At 44.1% G+C, this 18,234-nt stretch overlaps 2 protein-coding genes across 4 annotated transcripts; one reads left to right on the top strand and one right to left on the bottom strand.

The window, feature by feature from the left end:
- Positions 1 to 243: 243 nt before the first annotated feature.
- sav1 (salvador family WW domain containing protein 1) lies at positions 244 to 7,055 on the top strand. Its single transcript, XM_034525375.1, has 5 exons — positions 244 to 643; positions 1,607 to 2,230; positions 4,665 to 4,938; positions 5,076 to 5,231; positions 5,462 to 7,055. Exons 1-5 carry the CDS (start codon positions 550 to 552, stop codon positions 5,673 to 5,675), a joined length of 1,362 nt encoding a protein of 453 aa, XP_034381266.1. The 5' UTR covers positions 244 to 549; the 3' UTR covers positions 5,676 to 7,055.
- Positions 7,056 to 8,972: 1,917 nt separating this feature from the next.
- On the bottom strand, positions 8,973 to 17,516 carry atl1 (atlastin GTPase 1). Of its 3 annotated transcripts, none has more exons than XM_034525373.1 (14): positions 17,423 to 17,516; positions 15,606 to 15,856; positions 15,080 to 15,214; positions 14,432 to 14,536; positions 13,547 to 13,597; positions 13,268 to 13,324; positions 13,042 to 13,134; positions 12,794 to 12,932; positions 11,872 to 11,999; positions 11,524 to 11,580; positions 11,122 to 11,193; positions 10,574 to 11,005; positions 9,634 to 9,648; positions 8,973 to 9,146 (listed from the first exon to the last, which is right to left on the bottom strand). In XM_034525373.1, the coding sequence occupies exons 1-14, from the start codon at positions 17,454 to 17,456 to the stop codon at positions 9,030 to 9,032; spliced, it is 1,686 nt and encodes a 561-aa protein (XP_034381264.1). In that variant the 5' UTR covers positions 17,457 to 17,516; the 3' UTR covers positions 8,973 to 9,029. The 3 variants fall into 3 exon arrangements, with proteins under 3 accessions (XP_034381264.1, XP_034381265.1, XP_034381263.1); XM_034525374.1 differs by having other exon boundaries at positions 17,417 to 17,456; XM_034525372.1 differs by lacking the exon at positions 9,634 to 9,648.
- Positions 17,517 to 18,234: the final 718 nt, after the last annotated feature.

Below are 18,234 nucleotides of genomic sequence, written 5' to 3'. Positions count from 1 at the left end.
TTTTATCTATGCATTCAATTATTTTTGGAGAAGCATCTGGAATACACAGCATCGTTTTCTACTTTTTATTTTACATAGATTTTAAAAAAAATGTTAAGTATTGTCCTCTCCTTTTAAAAAATGTAGCAGAAACAATTGAATGCTCAATTTAAGATTAAATAAAGCTTCTAGCTCATTAGAATGATTTTTTTTTGGTTACCACCCCTCGCTTGTCTTCTCAGGCTGCATCTCCAGTTCTCAGCTGGAAGTCCAAACACGCGCACATATCGAGGCTGCGCTCCGTGTGTCAGGATGCATGTGGGCAGGACCGCGCGGTGAGGACCGCTGCTCAAAGCCGAACGGGACCCCCGGAGGAAGACACAACACCCAAGGAAGCTCAAGTTAGCTGGCTAACTTGCTGCTAAAATACATTTTTCCTTTTTCTTTTTAAATGTCCCCTCTCCGCGCTTCGCAAACGGAACGGGACGGTTCCTGTTGACGTCCCCCGTGCCCGGTCCCCCTCCCCAACCCACCCACTCACTCACTCACTCACTCCCGGAGCCGTGAGTTATGCTCTCGCGAAAGAAAAGTAAAAAAGAAGCGTCGAAACCAGCCGAGGTCCAGGGGAAGTATGTGAAGAAGGAAACGTCGCCGCTCCTGAGAAGTGAGTTCAGACAAGCTAGCTACCGCGGCTAGCCTGCTAGCGGCTAGCTGCCTCGCGCGAGTTACACACACTTTAAACAAATTTAAAAAACGCCTTTAAACTCGCGAGTTAAATAACACGCAGAAGGTGTTCGTGAGGTAAACTTCTGAAGAAGGTGTTCTCCCGTAAACCGACTGTGTGTGTGTGCGCGCCGTGGACTAGCGTAACGTACCCGGTGGTCTGGGTGTTAGCCGGCGGAGCTAGCCCATCACCCAGCTCCATGGACGTCAGCTGTCAGAGGGAAACACCGAGCCACTCGGGGTGGAGAGGGAGAGCACCGCGCCGCTCGCAGAGAGACGGGCTTCACTCTTTATCTCCTTTTTATTACATTTGTCCGATTTGGTTGCTTGTATTTGTCCATTTGTAGTCAACAAATTGGAAGTTGTTGAATTGTTCTTGGGTGTTTTTTTCAATATAGAAACAATTCCCCCAATTGACATGTAAGTTACGTTTTTATGGTTCGTGGCTGCTCCATTAGTATTAATACTTTTTACTTTATTATCAGGGCTGGTAGAAGTATACACATTTACTTCAAGTAGCTGGAAAATACTTAATTTAAAGTAAAGTTCCCTTTTTATTTAATATTTAATATTGTTGTTTTGAGGTGGAGCTTATTTGACCTGCTTCTACTTCGTACGGTCGGGTAGTTCAATTTATACTTTGACAATAAATGATATTCTCTTACGTGATTGTTTATTTAGTATCTACCGAACGTTGTGGAGTAAAAGGTACAACATTGTAGTGGAGCAAAGAGGTTCTCAAGTATATTGCAAATTCCTCAAACGGTACGCGACCATCGTATTTGATTACTACGTTACATTCTTTCACCGCCTCCTGCGACTACTTCTGTGTTGTTGTGTGGACCGCTACTGACGGATGTCTCTTGCCTCGTTTACCTGTTTGTTTGTTTGTTTGTTTTTTCAGATCTTATGCCCTCATTCATCCGTCATGGACCCACTATTCCCAGACGCACAGAGGTCCCTCTTCCGGATATGGGGCCCTCTTCCTACCCTCTGCCACCCGCCCGGGAGCCTGTTGTGTCCCGCAACAAGAGTTTTCTCCGCGTCCCCGTGCAGAGGCCTCCCCACGAGGTGGCCCGCAGGGAGAGCCACCGGATGTCTGCACCTCCGTACCTGCCTCGCAGCCTGGGAGACCTGCCTCACGAATACGGGGGCTCCTCACAGTCTTTTCTCACAGACGTGAGCCCCATGTCTGAGAATGGAGACGGTGCCCGGTATTACTACCCCTCTGAACCTTACTATGACAACCAGCAGCAGCAGCAGCAGCAGCATCATCAGCAGCAGCAGCAGCAGCAGCAGCAGCAGCATCATCATCAGCAACAACAGCAGCATCAGCAGCACCAGCTGCAGCAGCATCAGCACCAGCTGCAGCAACAGCAACAGCAGCATCAGCAGCAGCAGCAGCGCCAGCCCATGAGGGCCCTGGACCGCTTTCCTGAGGACTATAGATACTATGAGCTCAATGAACACAACTTCCAAAGACTTCCACGACAACACACTCCCCCAGCTCCAAGCAGAGCCCCCTCAGGTAAACACAACGCATTTTTTTGCCACTCACTTTTTTTACAGTATTTGTTACGACAGTTCCTCTTCATAGTTAAAGTAAACAAGAGGCCGTGACAAGAAATCGGAAGCACTCGCGGGTTTTGAGCACGCGGTTATGGAAAGTTTATGGCAGGCTGTCATCGTCTCTCGAGGGACGAAAACACCGTGGCTTTATTCTGCAAATTCAGTCATTTTTGAAGACGGGCGAAGTCACAACAGCAATGTTTCAAATATGTCTGTTGGGGGGAAAAACAACTTTAGGGTCCTAAGAGAATGTTATCTGTCCTTTTTATGTAAGATTGTCTTGACATATATCAAAGCATCGTGCATTGGTTTTGGACGATACGCAGGCCACAGGGGAAAAGAAGGCACGCCGTTGCTTGTTACCGGAGAGCTCAAAAGAGCAATTTGTGTGATTTGAATATTTTAAAATTGCTCCTCTACATTGTAAACAATAGTATGATGTAAGTGTGTAATTTCCACGAGATTAAATGTTTATGGCGTCGCAGGAATTTTCCAACCCACTCCAAGACGATAGCGAAAGCCTTTTATTATGTGGCTCCCTTGTCAGCATGGTGTATATGGTTGAGTATTATTATGCATATCACAGAGCCTTGTTTGGAGGGAAGTTAAACAAGCTTTAGGGGCTCTGCGTTTTTCACCTCCTCTGTTTGCTGAATCCTTCTGCCAACAAACTAGCAATTTGCAGAGCGCCCCGAGTCAAATGTCTCCGCTTCAGACCGCTCGCTTCTATGAATCATCTGTGGTCGCGGTACTGTTTTCTGTACAGTTAAACTGCACACGTACGGTTATCGCACAATGCACCGAGTAGCAAGCAGAGTTGTTGTGAACGAGTCATCTACCTACACTCAGCTGACGCTATTTTGTACTGTAAAAAAAAATCACATTTTTCACAGAAAATTGTATTGAAGACATTGAAGGAAATAAGCTGCAGTTTGAAATGATAATTTAGAATATCTGTCCATTTACTCGTGTTTATTTTGAGTACACCACGTAGTTTTACCATTTGTTGTATTGTTTATCACACAAGATCGCCATGAGCATTCATGAAACGGGATCAGCATCTCATCGGTATCGTCTACCACACTTTCCTTTTTACTTTCCATTACTGGAAACATTTTTTAACAATGTGCTCATCGTGTTTTTGGGACACTGCAGGGGTAAAACCTCTGACTTGCAGAAATGACTTCAACTCTTGGATGCAGGGAAACATTATATGTGGTGGATTTCACGCTGATCTGGTCCTTTTTGTTTAAAAGAAGAAGAAAAAATCTGTTTATATTTTAGGGGGAACGGTTTCTAAGAATGTGGAGTCGGATAACCACTAATATTGTATTGTTAAAATATGTGGTTGGTGAGTCATACTTTTTTGTTGATCACTGACAGTTTTTATGAGTACTTCATTTCTTTAGTAAAACCTCCCCATCACCAGTTGTAAAAATAGTCGACTCTCGACTGTATTCGGTGAAATTCCTGTAATGCATGAAGCTGTAGGTCTGCAGTGAGTGTGGCGCTCTGCCATTTTTCTGAGGAAAAGGGCAGAGATGATGATGATGATGAGGAGGAGGAGGAGGAGGAGGAGGAGTGCATTTCTGCGGAGCGCTCCCACATTCCGTCTCTTCACTCAGCAGCTGGCAAAGAGCTCCAACTCTGTTGCTGTCACTCTCGTGCTGAATTTATCAGATTGTAGCCGCCATTTTGCTCGGATACTTCATTCGCCGCACATTCGGCCGTGTTTCCAACCTTTTTCCAGGTCCCTCCAGGAGGCTCCTTTCTGGGTTTTGAGTCACGACGGCTCTCGCTCAGTCCAACTCATCCGCACAGCTGTCGGCTCGGCATTCCTCGCTGACATTATTCACCAATTTGAAGTCCCGGCCCCGTTGAATGAAGCCACACTCGGCTGTTTGCTCTCACCGAGACAGTTTGGGAGTTCAGTGGTTGGTTCTCTTCCGGTGAAAAGCTCCAAGCGCGTATGTTTGGCCGTGCAGAGATCTCTGCCTTCCTGTCCAAACACAACACAAACTCCCCATTTCCCACCATTCATCAGACTATGTCGGTCAGAGTAAGATGCTCCTTTTCAGCCGAGTCAAAGCGACCAAGCACCCCACAACAATCACTGCAATACTTAACTTAAGTGCTTTAAGTAGTGATGCATTGCATTCATTCGCTTTCTACACTTGAATTACCTTCTTTTTTTTAAAATTTTTAGATGCTTTACACCCCTCGCCCTTAAATGACATTTTCCCACACATGCTTTTTTAAAAGAAATTTCCCAAAATATTTTCCTCTCTCCCAGCAGCGCCGTTAGCCGGCAGCTGCTCCGCTGCAACCGTTGGTCAGAGATCTCTCCCTCCTCGGTCTAAAAAAAATAAGTACAAAATGTTTGTTTTCCTCAGGCATAGGTCGAATACAGGCCAAGTCCCTGGGGAACCTCTCCTGTCTAACGGGGGCAGAGGACATCCCCCTTCCGGGCGGCTGGACCGTTGACTGGACCATCCGCGGCAGGAAGTACTACATTGACCACAACACGAACACTACACACTGGAGCCACCCTCTGGAGAGGGAAGGGCTCCCCCCGGGCTGGGAGAAGGTGGAGTCGGCTGAGTTTGGGGTCTACTACGTGGATCACATCAACAAGAGGGCACAGTATCGACACCCCTGCGCTCCGAGGTACGTGGAAAGATGTTGTGTGGCTCTTCATCCCAACCGCACGGCCCTGGTTGTACGCACAGTTTTATTTAAGATGACTAAATTGGTTTCACACAGATGAAATATGGTATGAATACGATATAACTTGTCTGTTCCAGTGTGCCTCGCTATGATCAGCCTCCACCACTCCCACCTCCTGTGACCTATCAGCCTCGTCCTGTGGACCGGAACCAGCCGGTGCTGGTGCCAGCGAACCCGTACCACACAGCAGAGATCCCAGACTGGCTGCAGGTGTACGCCCGTGCCCCGCTCAAGTGAGTACCGTCATTGTGTCACAGCCCCGTCTGTCTGTGAGTGAGTGTGCACGGCTAGTTTTGGCTGCATGCTCGAGGGCCACTCGTGGTTTTGGGGACCCTCTGCAACTCAGCCTCTCGAAGCCAGTACCGGTCGGGCTGTAGTACAAATAATATCGGGTGCCGTTGTCGTCCAACACTCCCCAAAGTACCCCGTTAAAGTGGCAGGAATATCTTCCCTTCTGCGTCAGGTATGACCACATCTTGAAGTGGGAGTTGTTCCAGCTGGCGGACCTGGACACGTATCAGGGCATGCTGAAGCTGCTCTTCATGAAGGAGCTGGAACACATCGTCAAATCCTACGAGGCGTACCGGCAGGCGCTGCTGTCGGAGGTGGAGGCTCGCAAACAGCGGCAGCAGTGGTACGCCCAGCAGCCCAACAAGAACTTCATTGGGAACATGTGATGTGCGTGTGTGTGTGTGTGTGTGTGTGTGTGTGTGTGTGTGTGTGTGTGCAGCGGGTGACGTCGCGCTGCCACTCCTCTGAGGTCGCCACAGTTTGGGAGCGGTCGGCGTTTCCTTTGAAATCACGATTGACTCTTAATTGCCTCTTTACCAAACACATCTGTGCCTTCGCTTGATCCAAATATATCAGCCAGGAAGTCGAGACACCCAGTAACCCCCACCACACCCCCCCTCCCGTGTGACAGTCAATCTATGAATGACCATGTGACTGAAAAACACTCCAATGAAGAAGAATAACCTATAATGTGCAACATCTGGGAAGGATTGTGGTGCCATTTGCAGCCACGGCCCTGAGAACTGAATTGCTGAATGGATTTAAGTTTTTAAGACTGAGAACAGAGAAACTACGGATATTTGTTCAAAAACATCCTGAGATTGTGCCGCCGCCTTTTTTTTTTCTTCGCAGCAATTTTAATACGCCAGCTACTCCGTCATTGTTTCCTGTTGGAGAAAAATGACCGGTGGCTTAATCTAATTTGTTTCTATATGAAATACTTCATGACTTTTTTTTTTTTTTTGCCTTCGCTTTGATATCTTTATAAACTGAAACCACACTTTTTACATTAAATGAAAAGGCGCGCTTTTTTTTTTTTTTTTCTTCTCCTTTTTTATATGACATATCCTTAATAAGACAATCCTCCAAAACCTTCACAGATATTTAAGTTTTTTTGATATGAAACACATCTTTATTTACAGGCTGGATGAAGCAAAACATTTGATGCAGTGGTTAGAGCGACTTGTGGCTCTTGGCATTACTGTAAGTCAGGAATAGTGCGTGTAATGAAACATAAATAAGCTACTGGAACTTTATAAACACTTCAGAAGACGCACAAGTTTGCCAAACAAGTGCAATTCAGCTTCTCCTTGTTCTGTTATTCTGGGATATTTCTTGCCTTGGGAATGCCTTATTTTTATGGACTGACACGTCTCTGTGGAAGAAATGCAAGTTCTTGTAAGCAAATAATTTTTTATCACTAATCAATCAGTTTAAGCCGTTTTAAGAGAGTCAGAAATGTTTTTTATGCCGGAGGTTTTGTCTAGTAGAAATTATTTTCACAGTTAAAGAAGGAAAAAAAACACATTTTAATGGGGATCTGTTTACGGCGGTGATTACAAAGCCAAACATTTCTGAATGTCCTGAAAGGGTTTTCTGATCATTTAACAGTGGAACACATTTGTAAAGAACCGCTCTTCAACGAGTCCTTCACTATGCAAGATGGTCTCGATCGCTTCCCTCCAGAAGGGTGTTGTCGCTTTGTACATATCTGATTTTTGTGGATTGCAAATACAGAACATAAAGCAATAAAGTCTGCAGTGAAGAAAAAAAACACACTTCTGAATGTGCAGTCGTTGCCTCTCGCTGCGTGTTGGCTTTCACTTTGAGCTTTAAACTGATGTTGAGACTTATATTGTGTAAAAAAAACAAACACAGACACAAGTATTTTAAAAAGAAATAAGTCGTCTAGATTTCATTAATTTGATCCAACTTTATTAGTTATTTCCTTGTAATGCGTGTGTGGAAACTGAGCAGTGTTGACTTTGAGGAGGTTGATTCCTTTTTGACCTTTTTTTTTTTTTTTTTTTGTTCAGTCCACTGGGGCTCCCACGATATCCGGAGATGATCTAAATGTCCATGGGGGCGGCTTCGGGAACGAATGGTTGAACCCCAAAATAACATGTTGTGATCACATTTGCTTTTTCTTACAGATAAAATCTTCAGTTTTACTATTTAGAGCGTAAACGCGACACAATAATGCTATTTTTTTTTCCCGCCCGATGAAGAAGAACAAATGGGATTTCGTAAACCTCACGAATCTTAAACTGGACTTGAAGGCCTCACCGATGTTGATTATACATTGTGGAAGACTGGAGAAGCCGCTCTGCCGCGGTGCCTTTTTACATTTCCAACCCTTGAGGTCAAACCTCAGTATAAACTTGCTAAATATGCGTGACAGTGTTCCTGTGCTGTTGGTGACCAAAAAAGGAAGAAAGAAAAAAAACACATTTCAATGCTTTGCAGCTGGATGTGATGATCCCGGGTTATTCACCGAGCTAAAAAAAAACAATAACCAGTCACCGTCTATGAAGCCCAAACGTTTCAAACACCGTGACATGCTTTTTGTTTACCAATTGCAAGCTGCTTTTTGGAAAGAAAAATGTTTAAAAAAAGAAAAACTCTTTCGCTACGCAACAGCTCTTCACACAGATGAGTCAACTTAAGTGTGTGTGAAGATGATGAAAGAGATGTGGAATGAGGAATCTCCCCCCCCCTCCCCTCCCTAATAACAACACGTTTGATTCCTCAGCGGCCACAGAGTAGCTACATTCCTCGGATTTGCTCGAACATTCGGTGAGAAACACAAACAATGCTTTAAAATCAACCCCCCCCCCCCCCCCCCCCCCCCCCCTCCTCTACGTCACAATGGAAACCAAACGCGCGCCCCCCCCCCCCCCCGACCTCAAAGACCCGACGTAGAGAGGATCGACGCACGGGAATTACAACACTGCAAGCGAGACTACAGAGTGAGAGCTCCATGTCGGCCATGTTGTGTAAACTTTGAACTGGCCTTCCACCCGTAAAAGTAAATACCAGCAAGAACTTCCCTGATGCAGAAAATCGACCTCCAAAAACAAACTATACAACTAATGAATGTGCCCGTTGAGAGTCTGCAGTCGATGTGAAATTATTAATATGGCACAATACCACTTTGTCACAACTATTCAAATTTTTTTTTTTCCCTTCTTTTTGCAAAGTATACCTGGTCTAAGAGCTTTAAAAAAGGTGACAGACATCAACCACTTACCATGCCGTTGATCATTATTTAACATACAGTACAATATTTTGGCTCTTCGAACGTCGCAGATCCTAGATATTGTTTTCTTATAAACAAACGGCACTAAAACTTCAAAGAACGGAACGATCGTCACAAATGGGGATTTCACAGATATTTGGCTATACATTTGAGAGTCAATGTCGCATAAAATGATTTTTTTTTTTTTTTTTTTTTCAAATGAAAAAAAAACCCTGAACCGAAAATGAAATCAGCAGCTGACCGGAGGTCGGATATGCCGAGCCGGCGTTATCTGTACGCGTGACATTTGATCACAGACAATGAAACATGTCGTCCATCTCTTGCAGACGATGCTCCGACGCTGCCTACACAACGAACATTATAGAGTCCCCTATTCGGTTTAAAAGTAGTGGACGCGTTGCCGGGCAACACCAGCCAATAACAGAATAAAAGAGGAAGTCCCTCCTCCTCCTCCTCCTCCCTGCTGTACTCTTTTATCTAATCAGTCCCTCTTCTGGTCCTCCTCCTCCGGCACCTCCTCCACCCGAGGCCCTCCGGGGAAGGCGTGGTGGTACAGGTGCCTGTGATTGGCCGCAACGTTGTACAGCTTGTAGAGAGCCTGTGGGGCGGAGATGAGAATATTACAGGCAGAGGATTTAATTAATGGACCCACCTAAAAAAATTTTTTAAAAAACCCCCAACAATATCAGTATTTTCACCTTTTCACCTGAAGCGATTGCATCCCATCGATGCTCTCCTCAAAGCCACCAGACTCCTTTGACACAAACATGTTAGGAGGAACCAGCAGTTCATCTCTCCTGCGATGTGAAATTACAAAGGAGTGTTGTGTACTTCGAAGAGACCATCGATGACGTCTTTAATGGTCTGAAATGTGTTTTGAGTTTAAGTTGAGCACGATTGGGAGCCATGTGGACGGATAACGGTGACAAAAATAGCCAAGAAAGAGACACAAAAAACATCTTTACCATCGTATATTCATGTGCATATGTTGCTGTGAGTATCTAAATGAATGACAACGCTCTCCCAAAAACATGATACTGCTAGTATTTGTAAAATATTTATCCCACTTGGATTGCTCCACTTACCTCATTTGTGCTCCCCTGCAGAGGCATGGACAAGAAAAAAGAAAGCAAAGTGAGCACATACATGCATATGTCACATAAAGCTGATTTTAAATGGGGATTGTTGCCCTCTGGTGGTTTCAGCTGACTTACTGATGAATACGGGTTCAGTTTATGTTTCTAGTTCATTAATTGGTGAGTCGAGTTACAGAAAATTAATCTAATTAAATGGGGAAAAAACTAATTCTTTTTTCAGAATAACTTGCAATATGTTTGGGTTTTTGGAATCCTGGTTTGGACCAAACAAAATCATCTGAATAATTGTGATGAATAAACAATGTTAAAAAAAAAAAAAAGAAGGAAAAAAAGTCCTTACAATATCCTTTACTTAATTATAAACATTGATGGCTCCATTATTTAATTTTCAGGTCGGACCATTTACAATTTCTTCCATAAATGATAAACAGGCAGGATTTCATCAACGAGGGAAATAATTGGTAGTTTCAGCCGTATATCCAGAACAGATCATCGTTTCCTTTTATGACAACTTGAAACTTCACTTTACTTTTTATTTGGTTCAAAATGCAGCCGGACTCCTGACCAGATGTTTGACCAATTAAGATCAAAAGGTTTTTATTTTTTTATTTTAAAGATTTCAATCTGAACTACAAAACACTTAACAATCGTTTATACAGCACCTGATATTAAATCATATATACCGTCTTCGTTGCTCTGGAAGTCTGTTGTTGTGCAAACAACTCTTCACTTATTACATTTTCATGTTTTTGTATCTGAGGAACCTCTTGAAAACAAGTTTTTATAGGTTTTTTTTATACTGTATCACTCCTGCTGGTGATTTTGCATTATTAATAAAGTGAACTTGAACTTGGTGACTATACATTCAGATATTGATGAAGTTAGACGTCCGGATTCCTTATGAACTTAATTAAAAGGATCGAATTACCTGGTCCCACAATGCACCGGCCACCTGGTCGATGACGGCGCCGAGTTCTCGGTACTCCCCGGAGTAGCGGATGTAGGCCCAGGTGCAGAGCGTGATCAGGGTCAGACCCAGGATCATGTTACACAGGCTGGCGATGACGTCCACGCCCACAAAGCCCGTGATGCCCGCCGCCACGTACATGACAAAGATGACCACGAACAGGGTGGCCGGCGTCCGGGCCGCGTGGAAAATGTTCTTGGAGTCATTGTGCTTGATGTACTGGACAAACACCTCGTCGACTTCTCCCTCCAGCTGCTGCAGGTAGCGGCGGCTGAACTCCTCGCCCCCCATCTTCTTCACGCCCCGAAACACCTGCAGGGCCTCCTCCCTGATGGCGCCGTGTCGGGCCTGCAGCTCGCTGGGAGCCAGAAAGGGCCGGTCCCCCCCGCAGACCTGAGGAACAGAACGGAGATGTTTCCATGACGACGATGATGATGATGATGATGATGATGATGATGATGATGCGTCGGACAGTTTGGGATCCGCTGGGAAATCCGGTTTTCACCCACCACTTCCATTTTCTTGTTGTACAGATCCTTTGCGGCTGCTACTGCGGCCAAGTTGTTCGCCTCTGCTGTGGCCTGAGAGGAAGCAGAATATAGTGGTCATTTAGTTCAAGACGAAATAGGACAAGATGAACTTTATTCATCCGCATGCAGGGAAACATGTCACAAACACAGAAGTAGAAGTTTATAAACTAAAATATTATACTAAAAACACCGTTCTGGGCTACTGTAGAAATGAGGACCCGCTCCCTGTGCGGATATGAAGGGCTCATTCTAAGCTAACGAGAACAAAACTATTCATAGTTTCATGTGATTATAGATTAACGTTACATAGTTCCATAGTTCTGCTAAAAAGAGCCGACAGACTACACGCACTGGCCCTTTAAGAAGATGGAGGAACCGTACCTGCAGCATGGACTTTGGATGCGGAAGCTCCTCGCCTTGGTAAATTTTGATGTATGCCTGAAATAAATGACCACAAAAAAAAAAGCATTAAAAGTAACAGAACTGGTGGAATTAAGTCAAATAAATATGTCTGATTTACAAACATGCTCAGTTTAATAGTTGCTGGCATATGAAATAAAAGTAATTATGACGTTACGTCCAGTATAGCACCAATTATTTTTGATTTAAGCAAACAGTTTGAAAGTATAGCGTTTTGACAATTATGGAGAAAACCATATTCAAAAGGAAGTACAGGGTTGGTGTGTGTATGTGTGTGTGTGTGTGTGTGTGTGTGTGTGTGTGTCACACCTTGAAGTACTCCACCAGGCCCCTGCAGGTGATTTTGCTGCCGTTGATCTCCTTCACGTCGATGTTGCGAGGACTGAGAAGCCACGGGACCAGAACCTTCAGGTTGTTTATGAACTCGCCGTCAATCTCTAGACGGGGAAGGAGAGAGAGTTCACGGTGTGTGCGCTGAAATTATACATCGTTTGCTCTGTTATGTTCAAAGAGTCAATAACTCGGAGCAGCAAACAGCTTCTGATCAATACGTTCATACAACCTCTTTGGACAAATGCCTTGTTTATTTTGTCTCAAAGCCATGCTGAATTTATTAAATATCTCACATTTATTCAGACATTTTAGAAAGTAGTATTGTAAATATGTAAGTAGTACCACCTACAGTCCCATATTCCCTAATTTAATTCATTTATTTCTGTGTTAACATGCTCAAATGGCAAATTATCACTAAACACAGTCATACAGCTTAGGCTGATGGGAATGTCTTTAGTTTCTGCAAACATATAGTCATAAACCAAGATAGTGGACAATCTAAAAAGTCAAGTTATTACATTTGATACTAAGAGGAATATTAATGTGTGTGCCAACTATCTCTGCAATCCTTCCAAGACTTTCCCGTGAGACAAAAAAAAAAAAAAAAGAAGAGAGATTTTGTCAACCTCATGTTGGTGTTGGAGGAAAAGTCAGAGGATTCCTCCTCTGGGGGAACCCGAATGTCTGTACACAGATCCACAGCAACCCACCCAAGATATTTCACCGTGAACCAAAGCGATTGCCATTACGACATTGCCTAGAAACACGTGACGGTGTTTACCTTCAGCCATCGTGTGAGTTGCACGTGCACATTTCAAACAAGACTGCCGTCCTTTTGACAAGAAAAAACGCTGCGATTCTGAACCGCTGAAGGAAACAGGAGGAGGCCCCCTCGTACCTATAATCCGTCCATCGAAGTGAGGGTTGGTGGCCACTTTGAGGCCGGGGTGAGGCATCAGGAAACAGGAGATGTTGGTGAAGCAGGAGTGGATGTGTTTACGCACGTTCTGCAGCTCTTCGTGCTGGTTCTCGGAGATCTGTGCCACAAAACGAGACCACGGGCGCGCGTCAGGTTTTTGGACGTGCGTTAGTTCGGTTTAATCAGGGATCGTTTTTTCAAACCTCACGAGGTCGGTCACAACTGACCTTCAGCCTCTTCTCCAGGAACTTCATGCCTCCTTCTTGCCCGTAGGGAAACTCGTATGGAAAGCTCCAGTCTCGGACGAGGAAAATCATGGACTATGAAACAAGAGAAAAAGTAACTCTTGTCAGTGACATCTTGCAGTCAGCCTATACCGTTTAGGATTTACTTAAAGAACTTGAATATATTTGACCTCTGCACGTAACCCATCCCAAGCTCTGGAGGAGTTACCTGGAACGGTTTGAGGAACGTCTCCTCCATCGCTAGTCTGCCGTACTCAGTGAAGAGCTGAGATAAAAAGGGGGAGATGAGGCAAAATGAGAGCGGGTGGGAATTGAAATGAAACATGAACGGGAATATTTGGAGCACTGGGATGCTTTAGACACGGGAGCACATTAATTCAGAACCTGAGTTCGAGGGTTTATGTTTCGGCGGAAATAAAAGGACATAAATACTTTTTTTGTTAGGTTTAAAATCTGCTCTCATTAGATGTTTGACAGTGTTTGTTACCTGCAAGTGCTGAAGGTCGTCCTCTTGTACATTCTGTGAGATGTTGTAAACCTGAAAAAGATCAACCGGTAATAGTATCATTTTTTAAACTGTAATATCATTCAACTGTAATATCATTCACCTCGAGGCCGAGGAGGCTGTGCAGCCTGCTCACAAAGACAATAACACGCAGATGTTTAGCGGCATGAATGATGTTCACAATCTTACTGGCTAAGTGCAGCTGAGGCTGATGGGAATGTCGTTAGTTTTGCAGACATTTGGTCATAAACCAAAGTATTGGACAAATCAAAATGTTACTTTGAAGATGACGCGAACGGAAGAACAAAGGGATCAACAGAGTTATAACAATTCATCCTAAAAGGATTGATAAATGTGTGTAGCAAAACGTACCTAGTTGAGATTATTTTTGATTTGTATTGCAATTGTGATATGATTTATTAAATAAGAAGGAATTGTAATTTGTACACAATTTTTCCAATTTGTATTGCAAAACATTAGAATGACTATTGCCCTCGATGGACTGGCGGCCTGTCCAGGGTGTCCCCTGCCTTCGCCCTATGTCAGCTGGGATAGGCTCCAGCACCCCCGCGACCCTAATGAGGATAAGCGGTATTGAAAATGGATGGATGGATGGATAGAATGACTATGGTGTGATTATTGCAGAGATCTGTACCAACCAAATATGTTTTCTAAAGTCTAAAATAAGATGTGTGAGCCATCTCTGCAGCACGACAACATTCAATTTAAAATGGTATTTTGAGACCATTTTGCAAATATTTTGTCTTTTGCAAATATTGTGACATATTTTGTGAATAAAATGTGATTAATGGTCCCATGACCATTCATTGAATAGTTGTTGGTGACATTAAGAGGGGGGGTGGGTACCTGCATGGAGCTGATCATGGTGCTCAGTGCAAACACAGTGGCTGAATCCCTCAGCGTGGACTGGCTGTCGAACGTGCCCTGTGTGTCCATTAGCAACACGGCCACCTGTGAAGGGGAAGCAGACGGAGACCATGAGCCGTACTGCGAGGCGGCGCAGAGGAGAGGGAGTTGGACCAGAGCGCGGTGAGAGAGAGGCCGGAAAAACATGGCGGCAGGATAAAGTGAGTGAGGAGCCAGCTGGTCGGTTTGCTTTCGAAGATGGACATTTTAATGGAGAGAAGATCTCGATAAAAGGTTCAAACCTATTCTGATTTAAATGCAATGACGATGAATTAGGATGCAATTTAAAGCTGCCAACCATTAGCACTCTGGCATCTCGCAAAGATGGGGGACGTTTGGCCGACGCAGGTGTGAAAGAAGCTTTTAAAGCTTCATAATTCCACTGGGGAGCTTTCAGTGTGAATGTGTGTTGCTATAAAAGTGAGAAGCAGACCTGTTGCCTTTTCTTTTTTTTAAAGGTTTTGTAAAAAAAAAAAAAAACAGGAAAGGGGTTATTAAAGTATCAGTGTCACATTAAATCAAGTCCCATAATACCTTGTATAATACTTATATAATAATGGAGACTGGAGTGAAGGCACAGGACTTCACCTTTCTCCCGTCTGGCTTGTCCACCAGGAAGACCTCGCTCCAGATCTGGATCCCGGTGGTCTCCCTCTCGGAGCCCCCCCTCCAGGAGAAGCCGGTCAGGGGCTCGTCTGCGTCTCCGAGCCAGTCTTCAGATGCCTGAGCCCAGTGGGGTCACAAGTGAATAACAATATTGTTTTTCATGAAGTGTATAGACATTTGTCTTAATTCATTTACTTACTTATTCTTTTATTGTTAATTGAATTATATTTACATGCAACGCATCCTCCATCACTGCAAAAAGATATATTACGTTTTGTATCCCCAAATTTGCCAAATCACAGACCTTTTCAAGCTGACAAGAGTGAATTGCTTTGAGAGAAGAATGAATGTTATACATTTTCTATGAAAATATGATATCAGATATGTGCAGCCTTAGTAGAAAATGATAGGTTCTGCTTTTGGTCAAAGCCCGATATGCAAAAGTTATTTTAAGTGGACCTTTTTAACTGCAGACAACACAAGTGAGAATCCACGATCGGAGGCTTACGTGTTTGTACATGTAACGCAGCATGAAGTCCATGAGGAAGGACTTGCCCTTGCGGAACGCTCCGGCCACAGAGATGGCCACCACCTCTCGGTCCCTGACCTCCTCGGCCAGCAGGATGCGGCTCAGCGCAACCTCGTCCAGCTCGAAGGTGTGGTCGTCTTTGACCAGCAGCACCTGTATGGGCCGGGCTCGTCCATCAGGCTCCTCCTCCTCTGAGCTCCAGTCGTAGACATTTTTGTCACTGAGGGACCCTGAAGGACGAGATGGGGGCTGTGAGAGGGAAACCTGAACCAGAACTAAACATATTTTCATCTTTGAATATGGTCGCACGCAGAGAAATGATACGGTTGCTGCAATTCTGTCCCACATAATGACTTATTATAAACTCTGTCGAGTCACATAAATGTTATTATATGAGCGAGTGACGGGCCAGAAATGATTCACAGTGGTGAGATGTCAAATGAGTGGTCCATTAAGGCGAGGAAACAGGAAAGTTGAGTCCATTATTCCTTCCTGTTAGCACCAGATCAATAGCATCGCCTGCAAGCTTTGGTGATACTAATGAATCGTGCCATGCTATCCATCCCATCTGTCCAATGAGATCATGTGCATTGAGGGCTGTTTCTGGCGCTTTTCCCGGCAGTGACTCAGTGTGTTTCCAGTCTCTGCCGCCTCACGTGGAGCGTGTAAGGTGCACGGCCGTCCTGATGGGGCTTCCAAATCCCATTCATGTAATGTATGCTTAATGCCACAACACACGTGTGTCTGGACTAAAGGATTACTGATGGAAAAAGAATCCACACACAAGGCTGTGATGTTCATTTCAAGGATGTAATTGAAAAAATTAAACATGCCTTATAAGTCTTACAAGGGCACTGTGAACGATTAAGGAGTAGCAGGCCAGATTTGGGAGCGTGCCAAAAGATGAATGCAGGGTGCCAAGAATGCACGGTGAATAATTTAAGGCAGAATCGGCCAGGATGAGGAAGACTGTCAGTTTGACTTCACATCTCCTGCGGAGGCCTCGCTCGGGCCCCGGCACGAGCCTTTTTTGCCTGGTAACCCGATCTCCGTTACCGCTGCTCTTGAAACATACCGAAGACTGTAAGAAGCACTCTCTGCTTAAAGTGGGTCAAACCAGATAACCCCCCCCCCCCATCCCATTTTCCTAAGACAGTCCTTTCCTCGCCCCTTGCAGGCCTGTATTTAAAGTTAACATGAGCCATGGAGGGATCTCAGGGACAATTAGGATGCTGGTTATCATCATACTGGTGGTGGAGATGATGAAGATGATAGTAATGATTAGTATAAAGATGATGGTGATGATGGTGAAAAGCTATATGCACTGATGCAATATTACATAATTTGATGCCATGATGCCTCGCGGAGCATCACAAGAGGCTCAGTGTGACAAACACAATATAATCAGAAGGTTATGTCCCGGTCTAGTCGGGGCCTGCACCGCCCCAACAGAATATTTCCTGCATGCTGATTAGTGAAAACGTTTTTGTTTTTTTTATAACAGGATTTAATGGTGAAAAAATGTATGTTCGCTTATGCCTGATTGACCGACATCGGTGCGGTCACAAATAGGACAAAACGCATATTTCTCACCACTATAAATAGATATGATCGGGAACAAAATAAACATACACTGGTCCCGATATTGTCGGAACAATAACAAGCCCTTCGAGATGGGGTCCGAAATAAATATCCAATTGGCTGCATTGCTTACACCCTCGCCTCGACAGGAATAAGACAAACATGTATGTGCGTCAAGGAAAGCATGAAATATCAAATATTGTACGTACACTCACCCCAGCTGTCTCTTTCTTTACGGTGTTTTGCCATAATACTGTCCTTATATGCCCCTGTTTGTCCGTTAATGAGCGACCCTAGTCGGTAGTCATGGGTGTCGAAGGGTTGGGAGGATGCCCTATCTATCTCCACCAAAGCGATGCTCGTATCGCAGGATGGATGATGGAGCTTTTATTTCCAGCGTGATGCAAGACTCGAGCATGTAGCCAGGGGGCGCTGTTGTCTGTTGTTCCCACTCAGTGTAATGGAGCAGCTTAATAATGCGGAACATTAATATGGTTCCGCGGACATTGTGTGAGTGCAACCATTTGGGTATGTTAAGTATGGCTTTTGCAATTAAATCCAAGTATCTTTCATTGAGCCTGCTGTGAAAATTCATTGACAGCTTCCATCGGTAGGGGGCGGTAATTACACAGAGAATGGAACACGTGCTGCCTTCGAGTACTGTCGTAATATTTGTGCAGAAATGACCCGATACAGTATGACGAGCAGTGGTGGTTGACGGATTCTTTACTTAGATACAAAAGTCATGAATTCAAAATGTTACTTAAGTAAAAGTACACAAGTATTATCAGCAAAATGTACTGAAAATATAAAAAATAAATGTACTCATTTTTTAGTTAAATACATTTAAAGAGCATTTTAATGTTGTAGTTCTGCAATGTGGACCCAATTATAGATAATGTGTAGACTACTAGATGATATGCATCATATACAAAATAAATACAAAATAAACCCAAAGGTTACCAGCAACAGTGGTGCAAAAAAAGTTGATGGAAAATAACTTGGAAAATAAATGAATATGCTATCC

Source organism: Cyclopterus lumpus, chromosome 22, assembly GCF_009769545.1.
Source record: "Cyclopterus lumpus isolate fCycLum1 chromosome 22, fCycLum1.pri, whole genome shotgun sequence".
In the NCBI taxonomy this organism is placed as follows: Eukaryota; Metazoa; Chordata; class Actinopteri; order Perciformes; family Cyclopteridae; genus Cyclopterus; species Cyclopterus lumpus.
This window is presented reverse-complemented; position numbering and strand designations above follow the sequence as displayed.

Coding starts and splice junctions, on each gene's coding strand:
- sav1 (XM_034525375.1), top strand. CDS start 550: ATGCTCTCGCGAAAGAAAAGTAAAAAAGAAGCGTCGAAACCAGCCGAG. Junction 644..1,606: donor AACGTCGCCGCTCCTGAGAA/GTGAGTTCAGAC, acceptor TTGTTTTTTCAG/ATCTTATGCCCTCATTCATC. Junction 5,232..5,461: donor TACGCCCGTGCCCCGCTCAA/GTGAGTACCGTC, acceptor CTTCTGCGTCAG/GTATGACCACATCTTGAAGT.
- atl1 (XM_034525374.1), bottom strand. CDS start 17,456: ATGGCAAAACACCGTAAAGAAAGAGACAGCTGGGGTGAGT. Junction 13,598..14,431: donor CCATGATCAGCTCCATGCAG/GTACCCACCCCC, acceptor GATCTTTTTCAG/GTTTACAACATCTCACAGAA. Junction 12,000..12,793: donor CTTCGATGGACGGATTATAG/GTACGAGGGGGC, acceptor TTCCCCGTCTAG/AGATTGACGGCGAGTTCATA.